At 38.3% G+C, this 26,691-nt stretch overlaps 1 protein-coding gene across 1 annotated transcript; it reads right to left on the reverse strand.

The window, feature by feature from the left end:
* Window positions 1-970: 970 nt before the first annotated feature.
* Window positions 971-25,735, reverse strand: LOC133762187 (taste receptor type 2 member 19-like). The gene is made up of 5 exons (XM_062195221.1): window positions 24,857-25,735; window positions 21,005-21,021; window positions 20,501-20,632; window positions 12,905-13,016; window positions 971-1,213 (listed from the first exon to the last, which is right to left on the reverse strand). Exons 1-5 carry the CDS (start codon window positions 25,733-25,735, stop codon window positions 971-973), a joined length of 1,383 nt encoding a protein of 460 aa, XP_062051205.1.
* Between the last annotated feature and the right edge of the window lie 956 nt (window positions 25,736-26,691).

Genomic DNA, 26,691 nt, shown 5'->3' on the forward strand with positions numbered 1-26,691 from the left:
CTAATTAATGGAATCCCATTTATATTCAGAATTAGCATATTTTGCCAAATATCTGACAGCAGAAGGGATCTATCCCTGACCTAAATCTTTGAACATGTGCTATTGTTCTCATCACACAAAATCAAATTCTTTTGAATTTGCTTTTAATGGATTTAGACTGAGAAACACTACACTAAACAATTGTAAAATGCTAGAAAAAGAGATGTAAACCTGGGAATACTGGGGATCCTACAAGAATGGTGACTTTTTAAGGGTCCAGCGGTCTGGTTCACATTTAAAAATATTTGTTCTAAACTAAATGACATGTTTCCCTGTCTCATATTTTCTTTTAAAAAAATATTTATTTATTTACTCATTTGAGAGGCAGAGTTCCAGACAGGGAGAGGGAGAGACAAGAGAAAGGTCTTCCATCTGCTGGTTCACTCACTAAATGGCCAGAGCAATGGCCAGAGCTGGGCCGATCCAAAGCCAGGAGCCAGGAGCTTCTTCCGGGTTTCCCACACGGAAGCAGGGGCCCAAGCACTTGGGCAATATTCTACTGCTTTCCCAGACGCATTAGCAGGGAGCTGGATCAAGAGTGGAGCAGCCAGGACTCAAACCAGAGCCCATGGAATGCTGACGCTGCAGGCAGAGGCTTAGCCTACTATGCCCAGAGCACCGGCCCTCTTGTGTTTTCCAACATTACAAAATAGGTATGGTGATTAGTGGGCTTTCTTTTATAGAGTCAGTGCATACCACATTTGAGGAGATTCTCAAACCTAACTGAATTCTCTAAAGGGTGCGGTTTTCTAGTGGGCCCAGTATAAGAGAGGGGTCGTCTGCAGGTGTAGGTTGTGGTCCAAGATGTTTTTCCTGTGCTTCAAGATAATCAAGCAGATTCAAATCTGCTAGAGGCCTGCATTGGCAAGGAGAGTGTGATTGTCTCTGATAATTGTATAGACGAGGAGAGCAAAAACCCAGTAAATTAGTGCTAGATCAGCCCTTCTCCAGCCGTGGAGAACCTTCTCTCTGAGCAAAAAGATGGCAAGTGCAAACCGTTAACCCACATGCCCATGTGTACTTCTTGGGCCGATGTCATAAAGCAAGTCACTATTGGAGGGTCTGCAGTGGCACAGGACGGGGCTTTATGAGTCATGTGCATCTCCTGTTCTCTTGGTCGGTGTCTTGCCTGACCAAGTTCATCCTTCCATTTGGACTTGAATGGAAATCCACACTGGGAGAATGAGATCTAAATTTCTAAATGACCACTAAGGATCTGGATTATGTAAGATAAAAAAGACATGTTTGCTTTGCTTCAGGTAAACTGTGGCCAATGGGAAACAGAGACCAAAGAGAGCTGAGATGAGGAATTGCTCCCCCCCACCCCGCCCCCGGGCTCTTCCATGGACTAATGCCAGGCTTGGTTCCCTCAGGAATCCTCCTGGAACTCCCCTGGGACCAAGTGCATACATGAATCACACATCACATTGCTTCTCTTCTTCTCTTGCTCACTTTCCATAGGAAATTCCCATTTCTGATTTCTGCCCTGCACCTGTGTCAAAAAAAAAAAGTCATCACTTTCATCCTTAATATTGTTACACAATTTTGTTCACTTATTTTTATGGGAGTTTATAAAATGATGACTTTAAATTTTGTTTATGGGGGCCGACACTGTGGCACAGCAAGTTAATGCCCTGACCTGAAGCACCAGCATCCCATATGGATGCCGGTTCGAGACCCGGCTGCTCCACTTCACCTTCACATCCAGCTCTCTACTATGGCCTGGGAAAGCAGTAGAAGATGGCCCAAGTCCTTGGGACCCTGCACCCACGTGGGAGACCCGGAAGAAGCTCCTGGCTCCTGGCTTCAGATCGGCGCAGCTCTGGCCATTGCAGCCAATTGGGGAGTGAACCATCGGATGGAAGACCTCTCTCGCTCGCTCTCTCTCTCTCTCTCTCTGTGTAACTCTGACTTCCAAATAAATAAATAAATCTTTAAAAACAGTTTGTTTATGAGGAATATGGAAAAGATTTTTAAGATTTATTTATTTATGGCCGGCGCCGTGGATCACTAGGCTAATCCTCCTCCTTGCGGCGCCGGCACACCGGGTTCTAGTCCCAGTTGGGGCACCGGATTCTGTCCCGGTTGCCCCTCTTCCAGGCCAGCTCTCTGCTGTGGCCAGGGAGTACAGTGGAGGATGGCCCAAGTGCTTGGACCCTGCACCCCATGGGAGACCAGGAGAAGCACCTGGCTCCTGCCTTCGGATCAGTGTGGTGCGCCGGCTGCAGCGCGCTGGCCGTGGTGGCCATTGGACTGTGAACCAACGGCAAAATGAAGACCTTTCTCTCTGTCTCTCTCTCTCTCACTGTACACTCTGTCTGTCAAAAAAAAAAGATTTATTCATTTATTTTGAAAGTCAGAAATACAGAGAGAGACAGTGAAAGAGAGACAGAGAGAGAATGATCTTGTCAGCAAGGAGACACAAGCTTCTCCTGGGTCTCCCACATGGATGGCAGGGGCCCAAACACTTGGGCCTCATCTGCTGCTTTTCCCAGGCCATTAGCAGGGAGCTTGATTGAAAATAGAGCAGCCGGCTCTCTGTCTCTCTCTCTCTCACTATCCACACTGCCTGTCAAAAAAAAAAAAAAATAGAGCAGCCGGAACAAGAACCAGTGCTATGTCACAATGCTGGCCCCTAGAAAAATATTTTCAAAAGAGGAAATCCAAATGGCCAACAGGCACATGAAAAAATGTTCCAGATCACTAGCGATCAGGGAAATGCAAATCAAAACCACAATGAGGTTTCACCTCACTCCGGTTAGAATGGCTCACATTCAGAAATCCACCAACAATAGATGCTGGTGAGGATGTGGGGAAAAAGGGACACTAACCCACTGTTGGTGGGAATGCAAACTGGTTAAGCCACTATGGAAGTCAGTCTGGAGATTCCTCAGAAACCTGAATATAACCCTACCATACAACCCAGCCATCCCACTCCTTGGAATTTACCCAAAGGAAATTAAATTGGCAAACAAAAACGTGGTCTGCACCTTAATGTTTATTGCTGCTCAATTCACAACAGCTAAGACCTGGAATCAACCTAAATGCCCATCAACAGTAGACTGGATAAAGAAATTATGGGACATGTACTCTATAGAATACTATACAGCAGTCAAAAACAATGAAATCTGGTCATTTGCAACAAAATGGAGGATTCTGGAACACATTATGCTGAGTGAAATAAGCCAGTCCCAAAGGGGCAAATATCATATGTTCTCCCTGATCGGTGACAAGTAACCGAGCACCAAAAAGGAAACCTGTTAAAGTGAAATGGACACTATGAAAAACAGTGACTTGATCAGCCCTTGCCCTGACTGTTGATGAACAACTTAATACGTTATCCCTCTTAGTATTTTTTTGTCTGTTCTACTTAATACTATTGGTTGAATTCTGTAATTAATACACACTTATTCTTAAGTGTTGAAACTTAACTGAAAAGTGATCCCTGTTAAATCTAAGAGCAGGAATAAGAGAGGGAAGAGATGTACAATTTGGGACATGCTCAAGCTGACTTGCCCCAAATGGTAGAGTTAGAAACATACCAGGGGATTCCAATTCAATCCCATCAAGGTGGCATGTACCAATGCCATCTCACTAGTTCAAGTGATCAATTTCTGTTCACAATTGATCATAATGATAGGACTAAGAATCAAAGGGATCACATAAACAAGACTAGTGTCTGAAAATACTAACCGATAGAATAAAAAAGGGAGAGAACAATCCAACATGGGAAGCCAGGTACTCAGCAGACTCATAGAATGGTGGATGTGCTAAACAGCACTCTGGCCTCAGAATCAGCCCTTAAGGCATGTGGATCCGGCTGAATAGCCCATGAGAGTATTTCAGGCATGGAAAGCCAAGACACTCTGTCAAAAAAAAAAAAAAATGACCTAAATGAAAGATCTCCGAGTGAGATCCTAGTGGAAAGAACAGGTCATCAAAGAAGGAGATACCTTTCTCTGAAGGGAGGAGATAACTTCTACTTTGACTATAACCTTGTCTAAATATGATCAGAGTCGGTGAACTCAAAAGGCTTCCATAGCTTTGGCAACTCATGACAAGAGCCTAGGGTGATTACTGATGCCATAAACAAGAGTGTCTATTTGTTAAGTCCACAACAGGAGTCACTGTGCACTTACTCCTCATGTAGGATCTCTGTCCTTAATGTGCTGTACATTGTGATTTAATGCTATAACTAGTAATCAAACAGTATTTTTCACTTTGTGTTGCTATGTGGGGGCAAACTGTTGAAATGTTTACTTAATATATACTAAACTGATCTTCTGTATATAAAGAGAATTGAAAATGAATCTTGATATGAGTGGAAGGGGAGAGGGAGTGGGAAAGGGGAGGGTTGCAGGTCGGAGGGAAGTTATGGGGGGGAAAGCCATTGTAATCCATAAGCTGTACTTTGGAAATTTATATTCATTAAATAAAAGTTTAAAAAAAGAAAAAAAAAGATAGGAAAATAAAATTTTAAGGCGGTATCTGGTATAAAGTAAATGTGTAAAGGTCTTATGCCAGTTTTGCTTATAGAATAACCACAGAAAATTTCATGAAAAAATTATTTTATTAAAAATATAAAACAATATGTGCATACTTATCAAAATCTTTTCTCTACTCTTTAGAACCACTATATTTTGATAAATGCCAACTCCATTTGAGGTTCCACTTTGTCTCCATTTCACCCTCCTGACATAGCTGCATAGAAGCTATCTTCTAGTGATATTTTCCCTAGAAGCTGGGATACCCAGCCTTTTGCTTGAGAAGTGTCTATACTTGAATAATCTTGGAGCCACAATGTGAAACCAGATCCATGCATGGGACCTATTTTCCCATGAGTTTCAGTGTTTTTCTTGTCCTAATCTATCTTATCCATTTATTCATCAATTTATTCAGCTATCAAAATGTCATTTTTGACCAGCTACCCTCTGTTCTACTTTTTAGCCCCTGGCAGTCAACTGAAATAAGACAGACATGATTTCATCGTTATTGTCTTTATATTGTACTGAGGGAAAATAGCTGATTAACAAATAAAACAAGTGTTTTATTTTATACCTTAAGTTATACCTTAAGATTAAATAATACTGTTCAAATTCCATAAGCACAAGAATTTACATTGTCAAGTAGAATTCAGTTTTTGATCAAAGTCATCCATTTATTCATTTTCTTGTTAAAATAGAACTTGCCATCAGTGTCAACATACTTTCACATATTTTGATATTTTGAACACTATAACAATAAATAAAATCCTTAGCCAATTTTAAATAGATTTCAGACATGCCAATTTCATCGATGTGGAAAGTTTACTGAACTATGTACAATATTTTCTATAGTATTTCTATACTGGATATTTTCCAGATAAGCTGCATTGGAGTCTTCTTGTTTCAAATATATATTCATTTATTAAATCTTCCATCCATCCACTGTTTCACTCTGGAAATAACCAGAACCACTTTGGGTGGGCCAGGCTGAAGCTAGGAGCCAGGCACTCCATCCTGGTCTCACATAGGCGACAAGGGCCTTCCTCTACTTTGCCAGTCAGATAAGCAATAGCTGGACTGGAAGTTGAGCAAATGGATTCAAACCAACACCTGATAATGTAAATACTGACATCACAAGCTGTGGTTTAAACTTCTGCAACACAATTCTGGCCCGTATTACAGTCTTCTTAAGTTTAAAAGAAATGTTAACAACGGAAGATGAAAAGAATGATTAGCTATTCAGAGCCCCAGACACTCAGGAGAAATGGACATATTTAAACTGAGACCATAATTTTATATAAAAAAAAAACTTTCTTAATCCACAAACTCCAAGAAATTATTTTCCCAACTGCATATAGAAACTTATCAAAGCATTAAAGATATATTTTCTCTTCTCTGATCCAATAGGATAAATGTTGTTTTCTCTGTACTGTTCAGCTATTTATATTAAACTCAATATTTTCAGTGCTGTTTTTGGTACACATTTATAAAATGTACTATAAACATACATAAACATATATGAGTGTATAATTTTATAATGAGAATTCCATTTGATCTTAATTTAAAATAAACATTCTTGGTTGAATAAAATCTGCACCAATCATATGTCCACCACAAATGATTTTGAACTGACTATTACCATCTAAATTTTGAAAGTTCAAATGATAAAACATAAAAACACTGTGATGAATACATGAAGCACAGATTACAACCAAAAATAGCAATAATTTCTTGAGATAAGCTGACATTTATAAATAATGCATAAGTAAGAATAAATCATAAATTATTCCATTGGAAGTTAAACAGAATAGGTGTGAAATACACATGGCTTCATCATCCTGAAAAATTTATTGATGTATTTTGTATATGTTAATACATTGCATTCAATTCAAAGGGATAACATCATCAATATTTTTCTAATACTTTTCACACATGTTTCACACAATAAGCTTTGGTAAAAGACTTTTCCGGACATCCCTTTAGAAATCACATAAATGCATATACTGTAGAAAAAAAAAAGTAGTAATTTTTAAAAACTACAGACCTCTCCATTGGTTTCCTGCTTGAAAACTCACAATGTTTCTAACAGTGATCTATAAATTTGAAGGATTCCATTTTTTCAGCCTGCACCTCACCTGACCCAACATCAACAAAAATGCCTGATTTAGCTTCCTGTTTACCAAAATCAGGAGAAATGAATGGCTTGAGGGAAAGAGGAACGCAAAGGCATGGCACAGCAAGAGCAATGGTTTGGTATGCAGCCCGTTAAAATTCCAAATTGATGCAGTTACAAAGAGAAAGTAAACGGCAAACAGCAAGAGGAAGGAGACCACAGTTTGCATGGCTTTCACATGTACCTTGGTGCTGAGATCTTCGGATCCTTTGCCATTGAGCTGTATCTTCTTTATGTGTTTATACAGGGAGTGGATTAACAGCAGGAGACATAACAATGATGCAATAAAGGGTACGAGGTTTATTACAGTGAGAACCTGAACATTTGAGAGGTGTATGATGTCTGTGAAGTTATTTTTCCAAGTCAAGTTTTCTTCATTTTCATTTATCAACACAACTGCCTTTGCATTCATTGATGTAATATGACAAAATAAAAACAGCAAAGACCCCAGCAATACCAATAGGATTACACTATTAATGTGCTTCTTTAGATAAAGAAAAAAAAAGTTGGATAAATTGGCTATTTTGAGCAAATAAAATATGCTGAGGATAGTAGCAAACCAGCTGCTGAAGTGGTGGGCTATTGCCCAGGCAATCATAATAGCAATTCTTATTTGTCCACTGTATGAAGTTGGATTAAATACAGTTGACTCAAAATACATTAGTATCATACAAAGCAATGCAATTCTGGAAATCGCCAAGGCAGTGAGAATCCCATCCGCTGAGGTTAACTTTTTTCTCTTAAGCCAGTCAATGCAGTTCACCAGTGCTATGAAGGCATTAGCAAAATTTCCGAGAACAAATTCTACCATTACTGGAATGGAAAGTATGCTCACGATTAAACTTGTCATGTTAGAAAAAAAAAATGCAAGCCTAATACCATTGACTGAAGATTCCTTAATATCCCGTGGTTTCTGGATGTGCTGTGAAGTTCTTGTTTTTGTTTGTTTGTTTGTTTGTTTGTTTTAGTAAATTCTGTAATCCATGTCAAGCAGAAAGGCATCCAGGTATGCTGATCGATGAGTACACGACTGCTATTGTGGAAAACATAATTGCAAAAAGCAGCTCAAAAGAATTCCTGTTCCTGGACTTTAGATCCTTGCCATGGTTGTTGAATCTTTCACAGATGTTGTTGCAAAGAATGCTGAATTCTCATTTGCAAACATGCAAATTAAAACATATTCTCTTTCATTCACTATTTGCAGACTTTTTGCCTTGCCTATTCTCCACATACTTTGGGCTCATAAAGTTGAGGTGTCAGCCAGAAAGATATGAAAACCTAAACCTAACATACAGAACACAAGGAAAATGTCTAAATTGGGAGATGAACCTTAGTCATCTGGAAATGACATTAGTGATTCATTATTTATCCTAAGAGACATTAGATATCTGTAGAAGTGTGCAAAGTAATTGACTTACAGGTCTTCCAATTTTCTCGTCAAAAGCTGCCCAGGTGTCCAGAACCCCAACGATACATATGAAAATCGGGTGGTGTCCCACATCTATAGAGGTTTATTTTAGACACCTTCATAAACACATACACACACACACACACACACTCATCATCAAACATTGGATGTCCAGAAAATTCTAAAGAATTGTATGATGTGGATTATTTTTTTGTATATTCCAAAATAAAAAAATGAGTCCACTAAAGTTAGGCAGATAAAGCACTATTTTACTATTGAGCTTTCTCAGCACATTGTTAATATTTATCAAGCATGTCTGCCAAGCTTTGTCCTTTTACAAATGCTCTATAAGTATAATCCTAACCTTTCATTATTTAAATAAAATAGCAGATTTTTATAATATATATCTCTGAAATATAACATAATTTTGATTGGTATTTTATTGGACATAAGAGTTTTGAATGAGTGGCTGTAATAGAAACTGATTTTATCTTCTCAAGAACAAGGAACATATCTCCATCTACTTCAAATACTTTATGTTTTTAAGTATTATTTAATGTATTACTTGATAAAATGTAATATGAGATTCTAGTTTTAGTTACTACTATCCAAAATTCAGTTTCTAATATCATGTTCTAATTAATTATTTCTGTTGCTTAGTTACACATTTATGTCATATTTGGCAATTTAATCATACTATTTGATAAAATTATTAGTAAGTTTTTTGAGGATTTTGTACACCATTCATAATTAAACACTATGGACCATATCCAATAAAAACACTGTTTTATCTTCTTATTCATTTTCTCATGAGTTTTTTCTCATCTTTTCTCATTTTATAGGATACTGATCAAATTCCAGATTTTCTTAATGCTGGCATTGCTGTAAAAAAATTCTACATTTCTCCCAATATGCATAATGTTTCTTCATTTTAAAAACAGCTTTTAGGGGCTGGCGCTGTGGCGCAGCGGGGTAACGCCCTGACCTGAAGCATCCACATCCATATGGGCACTGGTTCAGAACCCAGCTGCTCCAGTTCCGATCCAGCTCTCTACTATGGTCTGGGAAAGCAGTAGAAGATGGTCCAAGTCCTTAGGCCCCTGCACCCATATGGGAGATCTGGAAGAAGCTCCTGGCTCCTGGCTTCGGATGGGCGCAGCTCCGGCCGTTGCGGCCAATTGGAGAGTGAACCACCTGATGGAAGACCTCTCTCTCTCTCTCTCTCTCTCTCTCTCTCACTGCCTCTCCTCTCTCAGTGTAACTCTGACTTCCAAATAAATAAATAAATCTTTAAAATAAATAAATAAATAAATAAAAACAGCATTTATTTTATTTTTTAAAGATTTTTATATTTATTTGAAAGATTTACACAGAGAGAGGAGAGGCAGAGAGAGAGAGAGGTCTTCCATCCGATGGTTCACTCCCAAACTGGCCACAACGGCCGGAGCTGCGTCCATCCGAAGCCAGGAGCCAGGAGCTTCTTCCAGGTCTCCCACATGGGTGCAGGGGCCCAAGCACCTGGGCCATCTTCTACTGCTTTCCCAGGCCATAGCAGAGAGCTGGATGGGAAGTGGAGCAGCCAGGTTCTGAACCAGCGCCCATATGGGATGCCCGCACTGCAGGCAGCAGCTTTACCCCTATACCACAGAACGGCCCCCAGAACAGTTTTTATTTAGTTATAATAATTTCCTTTCAAATATATGAGCTCAGTAAAATATGTTAAGTAACATATCACCTCCTTTTAACAGGGTTTCTGATTAGGAGATAGATCCACAGAAACTTGATCAGGAAACTTGGAACATGAAAAATTATGAAGTACAACAGGAGACTGGAGAAATGAGGGATTGACAGAAAAGAAAGTGAAATGGTTCTGCAGAGTATATAAAGACCAGGCAGGAGGAGTAGCTGTTGTCCCTAGGGCTAATACATGGAACCCAATAATGAGCCTACAGCTACTCGTCCACTGCCAAAAACAAGAACTTATTGAAGCGAGCACAGACATTGCTCACCAAGCAAAACTACAAGAAACTGCAGGAAATCCATCATCTAGATCTAGGTGTTAGGAGAGCTGACCACTGAGCAAGGTCTTGCCAGAGTTGCTCTGCTCTTAAACTGTATGAGGGGCATGCTGGGAAAAGCTGCTGACTACTGGATGCTGTTGACCTTCATACACTTTGGAAGCCTGGCATAAAGAGGCTGCAAATTCTATCCATTCAAGAATTTTTTTAAAAAAAAATCTCCAGTTTATTACGATATTGAATGTTTGGTCAAAAAGTGTTGCATTCTTGATCTTCTTTGGAGTTCTGTCCCTATCAAGAAGGGAAGAATGAATATTGCAAATCATCCAACAGCCCTTTGACTATTTGTATGGTTACATCTTATAATGTTTTAATCATATTTTATTTATTTTTGTTGTGACTCTTGCATACAGAAAATATTATAGAAACAATTTAACAATGCACAAGATATGAGTTCATAGTACAGAATGGTATGTAATATGGCATATCCGTGTATATAATGTACCTCTGACTTTTTGACAATCATAACTCATTTAGTAATTTGCAATAACTTTGGAATCCTTTGTAACATCTCCCCTGAGGTTTAATCACGCTTTCTCTTGGCTTCTCTACATCTCCTTTCTTCCTTCTCATGGATTCTGGAATTGTTGTTAATCTTTGCTCCTAGTTATCTAGTACAGGGCTTAGGCTTCTTTCTTTATTTTTGTTTATTGACTAACACACACCTGTTGTTTTTTTGGTTGTGTGTAAATTAAATCCCTGTATCCTTTAAATCCAATTCTAACTGATTGTACAGGTTTTAGGATCCTTTGCCATGAGTCACCCTTCCAATATGTTACAGAGATACTTAGTGTAGTAATCAGCTTTTTTGAAATATAATTGAGGTAGGAACAAATTGAACAACTGTGTGCAAAACATGTTATGCTAGAAGGTTAGCCATAATTGCCTTTAAACTACTATATTTTAATTTATAGGAAGCAATGATCTGCTTACTTTCATAGCTCATGTTTCATTGGTCCATTACCATTTCCCTCTCGATTTTTTTTGTCTTTATGTTGGCGTGTTAAGGATTCCATAACAAAACAGCACAGATTGGGGGATTCAACAACATAATTTTGTCTTTTGAGTTTTCCAACCTAGAAGTGCAGGATCCACGGGACCTACTAGTAGTGTCCCTGGTGAACCTCTCCTCCCGGCTTATGGATGGCCACCTCCTCACTGCACTTTCACAGCTTTCCTTTCTTCTGTGCACTTAGATTCCTGGTGGCTGCTTGTCTTGTAAGGACCCAGGTCCTAATGGATTAGAGATGCTCCCTACGACCTCATTTAACCTTAATGACATATTTAAATACTCTATCTCCAAAACACTCATATCATGGTTTAGGGATTCAACAGATGTGTTTTGGGAACATCATTTAGTTCATTATAATCTTCTAACATCTAGCATTTTCAGTAAGGAGGTATACGTGGTAAATATCCGTGGGTTTTTATACTTTGGAATGTATCACTTACTTACTTACTAAGTAAGTCCATGCCTGAGACATATTTTTATGCTAAGAATTTAAAGTTATAGACGCAAACAAAAAAAAGAATTTAAAGTTATAGTTATATTACTCAGGTCTTGTAAAATATGAACCTGGGGCAGGCATTGTGGTGCAGTGGGTTTAGTTATTGCTGAGGACATCCAAATTGGATTTCCACTTTTGTTCCACTAATGCAGACTAGGAGGCAGTTCCGCTAATGCAAACATCCTGCTGATGTCCTAGGAAACGGTATATGATGGCTTAAGTGTCTGGATCTCTACTGGGGTCCCTGGCTCCTGGCTTCACCTTGGCTCAGCCCTGGCTATTGGGGTGCTTTTTGGGTGAACAAGCAGGCAGAGTTCTCTACTTCTCTCTTCCTCTTTCTTACTTTTTAATTTCTATTTTAACTACATAAAATAAATAAAAATAAGCATGTAAGATATGAATCTACTTTTCTGGCATATAATCTTTTGGAAAAGATTTCTCTTGCTATTCAAAGTGTTTTTGCTCCTCTTAAATTTAATTACTTTGTAATTACTTTCTGAATCCCAAATGGCCTCTGATGGTCACAATTTTATTGCAAATATAGAAATATTAATAAGCACATGATGTTTCATTAAATCTGCAACACACAGACTAGCGGACATACCCTAATTTTATAAATCACTACCAACATGCTTCAGTATCTTAACTGATCAGAAAAGAGAAATACATGATCATCATAACATATAACAAACCACATTAAATACTTTTGACACAAATATTCTTAGAAAATATGAGGGAAATTGTCTCTGAAGATGATTTTTAAAGATATCTGAAAAGTTAGTTTATGCTTAATGATTAATTACTAGAAAACTCCATTTATAAGAATCTCACAATTACTTAGCATATCGAATGCTTGAACAATTTCATTACATAAGCCAACATCTAAAACAAGGAAGTATAAATTATTAGAAGGAAGAAGCCAAATAAACATTTTACATATCAGGATGATACATTTTCTATCTACAAAAGATAAGAAAATAATTAAAAACATAAGTACATGGCACAGTTTAGTAGGGCAGTGGGCTCTAATTCAGCCAACAAGAAACAATTACTGTACCTGTGGCTATACACATTAATCAGATACCAAATATCAGAAAAATTTAAGAACTGTTCATTAAGCACCAACATTACACATTCCTTAAAGTGCTTTTCCCAACAGATTCTGTCCCTGGCTGTGTGCAGTCTGTCTTTTGAGGAACCAGGGGAGAGCTTACTGTACTGGAGTCATTACTCACTGTGCTTGCACCTTCATGCACTTCTGGACACATCTGCGAACTGCTCAGGGCGTCACTTTCTTCACAAGAATGTGGTGTGATGCGCCTGTACCTGTGGAAAATTTATAAAGTATATAGGTTATCAGCCTTAAACATTACAACATCCTCTTTTTGGTGATTACCTCTAAAATATGCCCATTTCCTACTGTATTATATGTTTCTTACTGAAATGTCTGCTAAAAACGTATTGAAACAATGTTCACCATAGATTTCTTCAATTAGTAATGAATGAAGGAAATATACTAGAAGGAAAATAAAATAGATTCCAAGCTTGCAGTTTGAGGAATTTCTTCAGGTTGATAGGGAATGAATAAAGAATTCTCATTCTTAAAACTATACAAGATGTGCTCGCTTCGGCAGCACATATGCTAAAACTATACAAGAAGGGCTGGTGCTGTAGTGCAGCAGGTAATGCCCCCTGGCCTGAAGCGCTGGCATCCTATATGAGTTCGAGACCCAGCTGCTCCACTTGACATCCAGCTCTCTGCTGTGGCCTAGGAAGGCAGTGGAGGATGGCCGGAGTTCTTGGGCCCCTGCACCCACATAGGAGACCTGGATGAGGCTCCTGGCTCCTGGCTTTCGATCAGCGTAGTTCTGGCCAATGTGGCCAGTTGTGGAGTGAACCATCAGGTGAAAGACTTCTCTCTCTCTCTCTCTCTGCCTCTTCTCTCTCTGTGCAACTCTGACTTTCAAATAGATAAATAAATCTTAAAAAATTTGTATTCTAAAAAAAAAAAAAAACTATACAAGATTCTCTTACATATATGATTCAAACCAAGGAACACAGGGTATGTGATTGAGATTCTCCCACATTTATCCTACATGTAAATTTAACAATTATTTTAAAATTTTCAGCATTGCTATTAAAATTTCATTTCTGCCAAGCAACAAACATTAATAATAGATACACATAATAAAAGTTGTTATAAGTTATGCATTTGTCACTTTTTATCTTTATTTTTGAGATAACATTTTAATTACATTATAGTCAAAGGCTTAATGCTGTACTAAATAGTTCAATAAATAGAAGTAAAATACAATATTTAATCAAGAATATAGGCAATGAGTATAAACAACAATCACATGAAAAATGTCTATTTCAGTCATACACAATAAATTTTAAAATAGTAACAGATCATCTGTTTCAGAAATACTTAAAGTTTGAAGAAGCACTATATTTGCAAAATAACAGATACATATAGGTACTTTTTTTCTTTTTCTTTTTTTTCTTTTTAGCTTCATATATAAGAGAAAATATTCTGTATTTGGTTTTTGTCTCTTGTTTATTTCACTCAATATGAGGCCCTAGAGTAGTTATATATTAAAATTTATTTGACGCCTGTGCTGTGGCTCACTAGGCTAATCCTGCAGTGCCAGCACCCCGGGTTCTAGTCCCAGTTGGGGTGCTGGATTCTGTCCCGGTTGCTCCTCTTCCAGTCCAGCTCTCTGCTATGGCCCAGGAAGGCAGTGGAGGATGGCCCAAGTGCTTGGGCCCTGCACCTGCATGGGAGACCAGGAGGAAGCATCTGGCTCCTGGCTTCAGATTGGCACAGCGCACCAGCCGTGGCGGCCATTTGGGGGGTGAACCAGCGGAAGGAAGACTTTTCTCTCTGTCTCTCTCTCTCACTGTCTAACTCTGCCTGTCAAAAAAGTAAAGTAATTAAATTAAATTAAATTTATTTGACAATTTTGCTGTATTTGATCATTCTATTTCTTAGAATTACTAATTATTTCTTCATTAGTTACTCTAGATTATCAATACATAAACACACCACTTACAAAAAAAATAAATGTTTTGCCCTTTTTATTCAAATTATCATGAGGGTATGTTTTGTTTGTTTGTTTGTTTGTTTGTTTTTTGTCTGTTCTCAGTCCATTGACCTATAACTCTAAAACCAAGCTTTTCTCAATCCTAGCTTGGTATAAAAGATTGTGCATTTTATTGCTAGGCAAAAAAGTATCTGTGTTGTTTTTGTGCACACTTTTTATATGATACTTATCATTTCCCTTCAGCAAAAAAAAAAAAAAAAAATGATGATGTGCTATTTCAATCAGGAGTTAAACCACACACAGAAATCTGATCAGGAAAAGTTGAACGTAAAGAATCAGGACTTCTAACAGGAGTATGGAGAAACAACGGACTGCTAGTGGAAAGTAAAGATTATAGAATAGCAGTTACGAGGAAAAGCCCTCATGCTCAGGCCGTGATATTGCATCCAACAAGAAGCTTACAGCCACCCTTTCTCACCAGAACCAAAAACAAAACCTTATTGAAAAAAACAGACAATGGTTCACCGAGTCAAGACACCGGGGGCAGCTGGAATTCCACCATCTAGACACTGACAGAAGCGCATGCCCAGGTGTTGAGAAATCTGACCTCTGAGAGATGTCTTGCCAGATGTATTCTGGTATCCAACTTGTGGTGCATGCTGGGGAAATCTGTTGATTGTGCTGGGTGCCATAGAATAACATGCACCTCAGGAGCCGGCACTGGAGAAACTACTCACATATCCAAGCGTTTAAAAAAAAGTCTAATTTTATCTGAATTTTGTATTTTTGGTGAAAAAGTCATCTGGGGCCACAGTCCGTGACATCATCTAATCCCAATTATATCTTTAAAGGCTTTGTTTCAGAATACTGTCACTTCAAAAGTTGGGCCATCAACAGTTGAATTTTGGAGGCATACACTCCTTTCTCAACCATCTTTCTGAGTCTTTCTATTAAAAGCACATGCAGGCCGGCGCCGAGGCTCAATCGGCTAATCCTCCACCTGTGGCGCCAGCACACCGGGTTCTAGTCCCGGTCGGGGCACCGGATTCTGTCCCGGTTGCCTCTCTTCCAGGCCAGCCCTCTGCTGTGGCCCAGGAAGGCAGTGGAGGATGGCCCAAGTCCTTGGGCCCTGCACCCGCATGGGAGACCAGGAGAAGCACCTGGCAGCTGGCTTCAGATCAGCGCGGTGCGCTGGCCACAGCGCGCCGGCAGCGGCGGCCATTGGAGGGTGAACCAACAGCAAAGGAAGACCTTTCTCTCTGTCTCTCTCACTGTCCACTCTGCCTGTCAAAAAAAAAAAAAAAAGCACATGCAGTGAGGAAGTATGTACAGTAAGCAACTCCAGATTTTAAATTTTGGAATTATATTAATTAAAACAATGCCTAGGATATATGTTGAGGCAGAAATTCAGAATTGTAGTTACATTACTTAGCACCTGGAAAATATAAACCACTTGTATTCTGGCATATGATTTTGGGTATAAATTTCCTATGTTATTCAAATTGGGATTTTTCCCTGTTAGAGATTACCTATTACGCATTTTTAGATACCTTATGAATTGCAATTTGCTTCTGACTGGTTTCAGGTTTATCACAACATACATGAATTTGAATAAATGTAGGATAGTCCATTAAATTTAGAAGAGATTAGAAGATACCCCATCATTCTATGTAGCACTAATATGTGTTATTATTTAATGGATCTGAATCAAGGAAAACACATGATCCTCTTAAAAATAACAAAACATATTTAAAAGCTTTTAGAATAACTTTTTATTTATTTGAGTAACAGGGAGAGTAAGAGACAGATTGAGAGCTTTCTACTGCTGATTCATTCCCCAAAGGCCCCAACAGTCTGGACTGCAGCCAGAAGCCAGGAACTCAATTTGGTCAAAAAAGTGGTAGCAGGGATACAATTACTTGAACCATTACCAATATTTTTTTTTTAATAAAGGAGGAAAAAGGGACAGATGTTCAGAACAGCTTTTGAGAGGCCCCTTTGGAAGCCATCATCAACGTCAAAGTGCCTGGGTTAAAGCCAGCTGTGCTCCCATTTCCAGCTTCCTTCTGCTTTGTACACTGGGAGGCAGCAGGTGACAGCTCAATAATTTGGGTCTCTGCCACCCACTTTGTAGATCCACTTTCCATTCCTTTCTCCTGGCTTTGGCTTAGTGCAGCCCTGTTTGGGGAATGAAACAATAGATGAGAGATTTTTGTCTCTCCGTATTTCAATTTTTAAATAAATACATGAAAATAATTTGAAGAAAAACAATGCATCTGTTTATATACACACTGATGAGGCGACAAATAAAAAAATTAAGAATCTTTTTTTTTTTTTTTTTTTTTGACAGGCAGAGTGGACAGTAGAGAGAGACAGAGAGAAAGGTCTTCCTTTTGCCGTTGGTTCACCCTCCAATGGCCGCCGCGGTAGCGCGCTGCGGCCGGCGCACCGCACTGATCCGATGGCAGGAGCCAGGTGCTTCTCCTGGTCTCCCATGGGGTGCAGGGCCCAAGGACTTGGGCCATCCTCCACTGCACTCCCTGGCCACAGCAGAGAGCTGGCCTGGAAGAGGGGCAACCGTGACTTTTCTACCTGATTCCTGCTGTGACTGTGACAGTTTCTTCCTGTTGAGATTTATCTGAATTTAGGGAGGAGCCTACTCTGCCAGGGGTGACTCTAGCTATATCCTTGCACTTTCATGCATTACTAAATCTTTCTTTAAACTTCTCAGCACTAGATTCTTCACAAGACAAATAGTACAATGTATGCACGAGTACTAAAAACCTAACCAATATAGAGATCACATGCCATATTAATATTACAACATCCCCTTTTGGGTAGCAACCTCTGACATTTGCTGGTTTCTTACTTTGCAGAACATGTTTCTTAATAAAATGTCTCCAAAACACAGAAAAGATGCTCAAAATAGACTTTTGATGATCAACAAATGGATGAGCTACAGTGACAGAATATGCAAATCTCTTCAATTGGAAGGGATTTTATTGAGAAAATAAGCCATGAGAAAACAAATTCTCATTTCTTGAGTTATACAAGATTCTATCACATTGAATTTAGCAACATGGAACACAGGACACATGACCATGATTCCTTCAACTTTATCCCAGATTTTGAGTTTAATTTGTTTGACATTTTAACCATATTATTAAATTAGGTTTTAAATGTGCTATGCCACCAATACTCACAATAGATACACTCAACAAAAGTTCACATGAATGTCATCTTGGCCAGTCATCAGTTATGTTAATATCTGTTTTTATGACAACCTAGCTATGTTCCAACCACTAATGAAAAGGTGATTGAGAGAGCGGTGTTATGGCACAGTGAATTAAGCTGCTGCTTGCTATACTTCCATCCCTTATGGAAGAGCCAATTTGAGTTCTAGCTACTCTGCTTCCAATTAAATTCCTGGCTCAGACATATAGGAAGGCAGCAATTGATTACCCAATTGCTAGGGCCCTGGCCACCCACATGAGAGACCTAGATGGAGTTCATGGTGCTTGCCTTCGGCCTGATCTAGACTTGGTTATTGTGGGCATCTGGGGAGTGAACCAGAGGATAAAACACCTCTGTGTGTGTATGTGTGTGTGTGTCCCTGTCTCTCTTTCAAATAAGCAAACAAATCTTTTCTTTCAAAAAGAGATTGATATTTGATTAAATAAATTATAAGAAGATCCCCACCAATATGCCACAGTCATATGCAATTTAAAAACTTTATAATCCATGGTTTGTTAGCCTTGTCTGTTACAATTGAAATTTATTATGGTACATATTTGAAGGCCACATTGGGAAATAGAAAGCATTTGCAAAAAGCAAATTACATTTTTTTTAATTATTTTAAACTTTTATTTAATAAATATAAATTTACAAAGTACAACTTTTGGATTATAGCGACTTTTTCCCCCCGTAACCTCCCTCCCACCCGCAACCATCCCATCTCCCACTCCCTCTCCCATCCCATTCACATCAAGATTCATTTTCAATTATCTTTATATACAGAAGATCAATTTAGTATATACTAAGTAAAGATTTCAACTGTTTGCACCCATACAGAAACACAAAGTATAAAGTACTGCTTGAGTACTAGTTATACCGTTAATTCACAAAGCACAAATTTGTCAAAATTTCTTAAATCTGAAACAAATGATAGAGGTAGGGTAATTAGGATGAAGCAAATTCAGGATTCTGAAAAATTTCTAAATAACATTTAAAAATTGGGTCTCATATTTGAAACAATATGTATATGATTTTAATTAGACTATATTTTATGATTGCTTATCTGTAATATTAGGTGCATGTAATACATTAGGAACTTACACTTATAATCTAAAATTATACAGTTCTATTTTTAGTAATATGCATACATATGCTTATTTATCATATGTATTAGAGATTTTGCATTTTAAATCAAAAAAGTGAATGGGTCACACAAAATTCTTGTTATTGGTTATGTAAAGTTCACATATTTAAGTAAATGTATTCATACGCTTCTGTGTATAAATATTTTAATATACACACTCCCACATATTTGATGGTGTTGTAAAATGTTTGGATAATAATTATTCCAAACATATTTCTGAAAAATTCACAAATTTACAAACAGTAAAACAATTACAAGGATTCCTCATAAACTCATTTTCCTCTCCAATAAGCATGTTAACCTCCTATGCTACTTATGGAGTAGAGGATTCAGCATCTTTGAACCTGCACGCCAACCACCACAGACCTGACTCAGCTTATTCTTTCTCAGAATCAGGAGGCATAAGTGGCCTGACGGATAAGCCAATGCAAAAACCTGGCAAACTGTGATGCTCAGAATATTCTCCAGCAACTTCGAGCTCCAAACTTGTAGAAAAGACAGAAAGAATATGATGTATACTCCAAGAAAGCAATCACAGTCTGCAAACCTGGTAAGTTCCGTGGTGCTGGCATCTGTCTATCCAGTGGCACTGAGCTGCACCTTCCCGAGATGTCTCCATGGGAGAAGATGAGCAGGAGGAAGGTTGCAGGGAAATGATGAAATGAGTGATCATGAACGTCATGTTGCTGAATACAAGAATACAGGGAAAGAGAGCAGACTCCCTGAAACTGGAACTGCAAGTCATAAATCTTTTACTGACATCAATATGTGTGGTGATAACTGTAATACTTAAAAACAAGAGGACCAAAGACAACAACAGTGTCAGTAAGACCAGCTTTTCAACTCTCCACTTTAGGTAGAGAGAAATAGATTTAGTAAAATTGGCTTTTTTTTTTTTTTTTTTTTGGACAGGCAGAGTTAGACAGTGAGAGAGAGAGAGACAGAGAGAAAGGTTTTCCTTCCGCTGGTTCATCCCCCAAGTGGCTGCTACGGCCACTGCGCTGTGGATGGCGTGCTGCGCCGATCTGAAGCCAGGAGTCAGGTGCTTTCTCCTGGTCTCCCATGCGGGTGCAGGGCCCAAGGAATTGGGCCATCCTCCACTGCCTTCCTGGGCCACAGCAGAGAGCTGGACTGGGAGAGGAGCAACCGGGACTAGAACCTGGCACCCCGACTGGGACTAGAACCCAGTGTGCAGGCGCCGCAAGTGGAGGATTAGCCTAGTGAGCCGCGGCGTTGGCCAAAATTGGCTAGCTTGAAAAGATAAAATGTGCTAAGGCTTGTAGTCAGCCACACACTAAGTACTTCTAATGAAAGATAACAGAACAAGTGAATGAAATGCACATCACTTCATAATTCTGGAAATATCTTTCCGTTCTTTCAGTCAAGACCTCATCTGCAGCAAAATAAACAAAAACACCCATTTCAGCTTCCTATTTCCCCAAATCAGAATGAATAAATAGCTTGAAGGATAGGCACATTCAAAGGGATGGCGAAGCCAGAAGACAGGTTCATTCAGCAGCCTATTAGAATTCCAAACAGGTACAGAAATAGATACAAAGGGAATGGCAAACAGCCAGAAGACAGGTTCATTCAGCAGCCTATTAGAATTCCAAACAGGTACAGAAATAGATACAAAGGGAATGGCAAACAGCAAGAGCAACGCGACCACAGCTACATGGTTTTTATGTGGGTCTTAGTGCTGACTTGGGATCCTCTGCCATGAGGCTGTATTACCTGATGTGTTTTCCCAGGGAATAGATTAACAGGAGATAACATATCAGCAATGTAGTAAAGAGCATGAGGTTTACTTTAGTGGGAGCAGGCATATTTCAAAGGCATACAATGTCTGTCAGTTTGGTTTTCCAAGTCCAATTTCCCTCATATCCACTCACCCTTCTGGAGAAATTGTCTAGTTTGAGCAAAGAAAATATGCTGAGGTTAGAAGCAAGCCCGGGCTGGCGCCGCGGCTCACTAGGCTAATCCTCCGCCTTGCGGCGCCGGCACACCGGGTTTTAGTCCCGGTCGGGGCACCGATCCTGTCCCGGTTGCCCCTCTTCCAGGCCAGCTCTCTGCTGTGGCCAGGGTGTGCAGTGGAGGATGGCCCAAGTGCTTGGGTCCTGCACCCCATGGGAGACCAGGATGAGCACCTGGCTCCTGCCATCGGATCAGTGCGGTGTGCTGGCCGCAGCGCGCCTACCGCCGCGGTCATTGGAGGGTGAACCAACGGCAAAAGGAAGACCTTTCTCTCTGTCTCTCTCTCTCACTGTCCACTCTGATGCCTGTCAAAAGTTAAAAAAAAAAAAAAGAAGAAGAAGCAAGCCCGCTACTGAATGTTGGTTATGCTCCAGTGATAAGAACATTGGCAAAGCTTCCAAAAGCAAACTATGCAATTACTAAGACAGAAATTACGCTCAGCAGCAAACTCAAGAGGAAAAAGCCGAGCGGAATATTATTGGCTGATATTCCTCAGTATCCTGACCAAAAGTTGTACCAGCAGATGGTTTTAGGATGTGCAGTAAAATTCTTATTTACTTTTAGATTTTGTGGGTAGTGTCAAACAGAAAAACACTCAATCATACTAATTCATTACTTCAATGCTGTTTTTGCTTAAAATATTGATATTCTAAAAACAACTGAAAAGACCTCCTATTCCTTGGTTGGATTCCTGATGTTGGAGTGAAAGCTGAATTCTCATTTGGAAGTATGCAAATGAAGACATATTCTCTTTGCTGCTTTACAATTTTTGACTTCCATAATCACTACCTAATTTGGGCTCACAAAGCATATGTGGCAAATAGGGAAATCTGTGAACCTTAGACATAGGACATACAAAAAAATACTTGCATTGGTAGACAGAATTTGTTTATCTGACAGTGACCTCAAGCCTTCGTAACTCTTTATCTGCAAAACTAAGGCACATGTGGCAGTTTAACAAGGCAGCTGCTTCTAACCAGCAAAAAATTATTGTTACTTGTGAGTATACACTTTTATATGGTATTAAATACCATAGGAAATTTAAGAATATTTAATATAAGCACCAAAATTATATTACTATTTTAACTTTTTACTTCACTGGTTCCATACCTGGCCATGGGCAAACTCTTCCTACTGAGGACCTTGTGGGAGAGCTCACTCTGTTGGGGTCATTTCTCCAGCTTTGTGCATGCGTCTTCATGAATTGTTGGACACCTCTTTAAACTTCTCAGAACACAAGGGTTTTTCACAGGAACATGGTGTAACTAATATCCGAGTGTTGGAAAACTGTGGAATAGATTAGCTAGCATAAAGCATTAGCCCATCCCCTCTTTAGTGGCAAACTCTCACACATGCCCATTTCTTAATTAATCGTTTATGTTTCTGATTAAACTGGCTCCAGAAAAAACCACAGAGAGAAGATGTTCAGCATAGGTTTGTTCAATAAAAAATCTGAGAACGGACTACATTGGGAAAAGTAGGAAATGTAGTCCAAACACTAAGACTTCGATTGGAAGGGATTCTTTGTGAAAACAGGCACTGAGCAAAGAACTTCTCATTTCCAAAATTATAAAGAATTATATTATATTGAATGTTTAATAAAATGGAATCCAGGGCTGATGATTATCGTCCTCCATCATTTTTTCACATCATGAATTTAATTTACTTAAATTTTTCACCTTTATTAAAATAGCTTCCATTTTTATCATACAACTAACATTTATAATATGTATGCACAATAATAGTTCTTTTGAGTTATGCATTAGTCACTCATAAGTTATCCAATTTTCCTTTCCTATGATAAGCTGGCTGTTTTACAACCACTAGTAATATAGAACTACTGGATGAAATAAAATATAGCACGGACAATGATCTCTCAGTGATACGCAGTCTGAAAACTAACATAGCTATGATTTGGTAGCCTAGTGCACTAAATTTCAAATATTTGGAAACTACATTAGGAAATACAATGCATTTGCAAGTGAAAATGATACATTCTTAATAACAATGAAAATTCTCCAAGATTTTATGAGACTAAAACTATTAATGAACATGAGATAATTTGAATAAAGCATCCCCATGACTGAAGGAGTTTCTAAAAACCTTTGAAAATGGGGCCTCATCCTTGGAAACAGCAACTAGTGCATGTATTTTCTAACAGTTTACAATTTAGTCTACATTTCTAATCCAAAATACTATGTACATATTCCACTTTAGGTACTTACACATATGAAATTATAAATTTACATTTTTAGTAATTATAACTGACATGAATACATACACACATATATAATAAAGATTTTCTATTAAAAATATCAAAAATGGATGCACATGAAATTAATATTATTGGCTATTATAAGGAATTCTTAAATTTAAATTATTTGTGTTCATGACCCCAGTACGAGTGTATTAATGTACACACTTGTGTATATTCTGCTAAGGTGGTAATACGTTTAGATGTGCTTATTCCAATCATATTGTTGTTAAGTTCACAAATGCACACACAGTGAAAGAATATTGTGGAAGTGATAACATAAAAGAATTCTCCATGAAATAATTTTCTTCTAGGATATGCAGGATGATCCTGTAACGTATAGGAAGACCTCAAGGTTCCGCATCTTTGAACCTGCACATCAGCTACTACAGCACGAAAGAGAGTCTTAGCTTGTTTCCCACAATCAGGACACATAAGTGGCCTGAAAGATAAGCCATTGCAAAAACTTGAAAAACCAACGTTCAGATGTTTCTCCAGCAACTCAGCTCCAAGTTTGTAGGATAAGTGACAGAGAGAAAATCGTACATACATGAGAGAAGTAACCACGGTCTGTTAGCCTTTTAAGAGGGCCTTGGTGCTGGCATCTTTGGATCCCGTGGCATTCAAATGCATCTTCCTGAAATGTCTCCATAGGTAGAAGATGAGCAGGAGGAAAGTTGTCAGGGGAATGGTGAAGGTATGATAATGAACTTCATATCAGTGAGCAAAAAATCCTGGAAAAGTATGCCAATTCCTTCTAACAGAAACCGAAAGTCATGTTGTTTCATATCCATTAATCCAAGCATCAATTATTGGTCTATCACTGTAATATTTAAAAACAAGAGGACCAAAGGCAATAGGAGTGTCACTGAGACCACTTTTTCTACTCAAACATTAGGTATAGCAAGGTAGAGTTAGAAAAATTGGATATTTTGAGAAAATAAAACATGCTGTAGCTGTAGCAACTCACATGATGAAGTGATTGCCAAGGTATTCTTGAGGAGGTCAGTGATCCTAAAACACTGGGTACATAAAATAATGTTTTCCATTTTGCTTTTTACAAGGACATGCATGCATGCATACACACTCACACACACACACACAAATGTTATTTACACCCATTTCCCCGTCTAATAATTCAGACTTCCCATTGTTCAACTTTTATTGTGTATCTAGCATATGTTTAATACTGTCACTATTGTTAAAACTTTGACTAAACAATGCTTCCACCTTTATAGTTTGTAATATACAGCAAATTTACTAAATGCATGTTAGTCACTGATGTTATTTCATGCACTCATACATATATCTTAATAAGTTTAGATAGAGGACTTTTAAGTATACATGTAAAAATTATACAAGTGTATACACTATAGAAAACTAATAGAAAGTGTGAAACATTAACAGATACCATCAGTAGATTTTCTGCTCGAGGACACACAACGTCCTTGATATTCATCTATAAAGTAGGAGGTTTCTGTTTCTGTTCTTTCAGACAACTTGTCAACTGCCACACTATTGACAAAAAGGCCTGCTTCAGCTTCCTGTTTTCCAAAATCATGACAAATGAATGGCTTGAAGGATAGATTAATCCAATGGCATGACAAAGTGATAGGAACCATTTACTCTGTAGTCTATTAAACATCCAAACTCTTATCACTATAGACAGAAAATAAATAGCAAACAGCAAGAGGAAAGAGAACACTGTTCTTATGGCTTTTACATGCACCGTGATGTGGATGTCTTGGGATCCTTGGCCATGGAGCTGCATTTTCCTGAGATGTTTGCACAGGGAATAGATTAACAGCAGACAACATATCAGGGATGTTATAAAGGGTATGAAGTTTACTCCAGTGAAAACAGTCACATATGAAAGGCTTAGGATGATGGTCAAATTGGCCTTCCAAGTCATATTTCTTTCATGTTCACTCAAACCCATAGTCCACTCGATGCTTGTCACTGCAAGATGACAAAACAAAACCAACAAACTCCCCAGCAGGATCACTAGAATGAACCTGGTAGTATTCCTCTTTAGAAGAATATAAATAGGATTGGAGAAATTGGCTATTTTGAGTAAGTAAAAAACGCTGAGGCTAGTGGAAAGCCAAAAGCTAATATGGTTGATTACTGTCAAAGTTATAAGAATAATAAATCTTACTTGTCTAGTATATAGGTCTGCATTAAACACATGTGAATCCCAATGCATATACATTATCCAAAGCAAAGCAATTCTTGAAACTGCCATAGCAATGAGAATTCGATCAGCTGAGGAGATTTTGTGTCTCCTCATCCAGTCAATGCAGTTCACAAGTGCTATGAAAATATTGGCAAAATTTCCCAAAATAAATTCTGCCAGTAAAACAATGTAAACGATGCTCACTAGTAAATTTGCCATATCTGAGAGAAAACACCAGTCAGTTATCACTGGCTGAGATATCCTAATGTCTTGAGCTGAAGTTCTACTAGCACAATGATTGCAGTAAAATTCTTGATGTCTGGAATGGAGTAAAGTTCTTGCTTTTTTTTCTTCTTCCTTTTTAAAATTTTCGAGGCCAATGTGAAGCAGAAAACATCAAGGCATGCTAATAGTTGAGTTCAACATTGTATTTGTGGAAATCTCTGTTATTCTGAAAACACTTCCAAAGGACTCCTACACATACACTGTATCCTTGCCATGGGCTGGGATCTTTCATAGCTGATGCTGAAGTAAAAGCTGAATTCTTATTTGCAACCATGCAAATGAAGAAATATTCTCTCTCATTATTTGCAGTTTTTTTAAATCTCACCTAACCTCTACATAATTTGCGTTCATGAGGTTTAGGTGTCAACTAGGAAAATTTGAAAACAACACATGGAACACATAGAAAATGTCTACATTGGTAGATGTACCTTAGTCATCTGGAGATGTCCTATTATAATGGCATAATACCATTTATTTTAACAAGGACATTAGATCATGATGAAGATTTGAAGAATTTGATATACAATTTTTCCAAGTTTTCTTGTCACAATCTTCGGAGTTTCCCAAGGAAACTCCAGGAAGGCTAACACTTCCTAAAACTGGGTACTGACAGCAATATAAATATATGTATATATATATATATATATATCTTATATAAATTCTTATTCTTAACAATCTCAAACACACACATGACTACTGCCAATACCACCACTACAACCACTACCACCATCATATATGTTAAACAGCGTATCCAGAAAAGTCTAAGAAACTCTAATATATGAATTGTTATCCTGTTCTTTCCAAAAAGGGGTATGTGTGTCTCAGAAAGCTTATGCGGATTTAAATCCCCTTCTTTCATACTCAAGCTTTTTAATCCATTATTAAAACTT

The sequence above is a fragment of the Lepus europaeus genome, chromosome 6 (genome assembly GCF_033115175.1).
Source record: "Lepus europaeus isolate LE1 chromosome 6, mLepTim1.pri, whole genome shotgun sequence".
Classification (NCBI taxonomy): domain Eukaryota; kingdom Metazoa; phylum Chordata; class Mammalia; order Lagomorpha; family Leporidae; genus Lepus; species Lepus europaeus.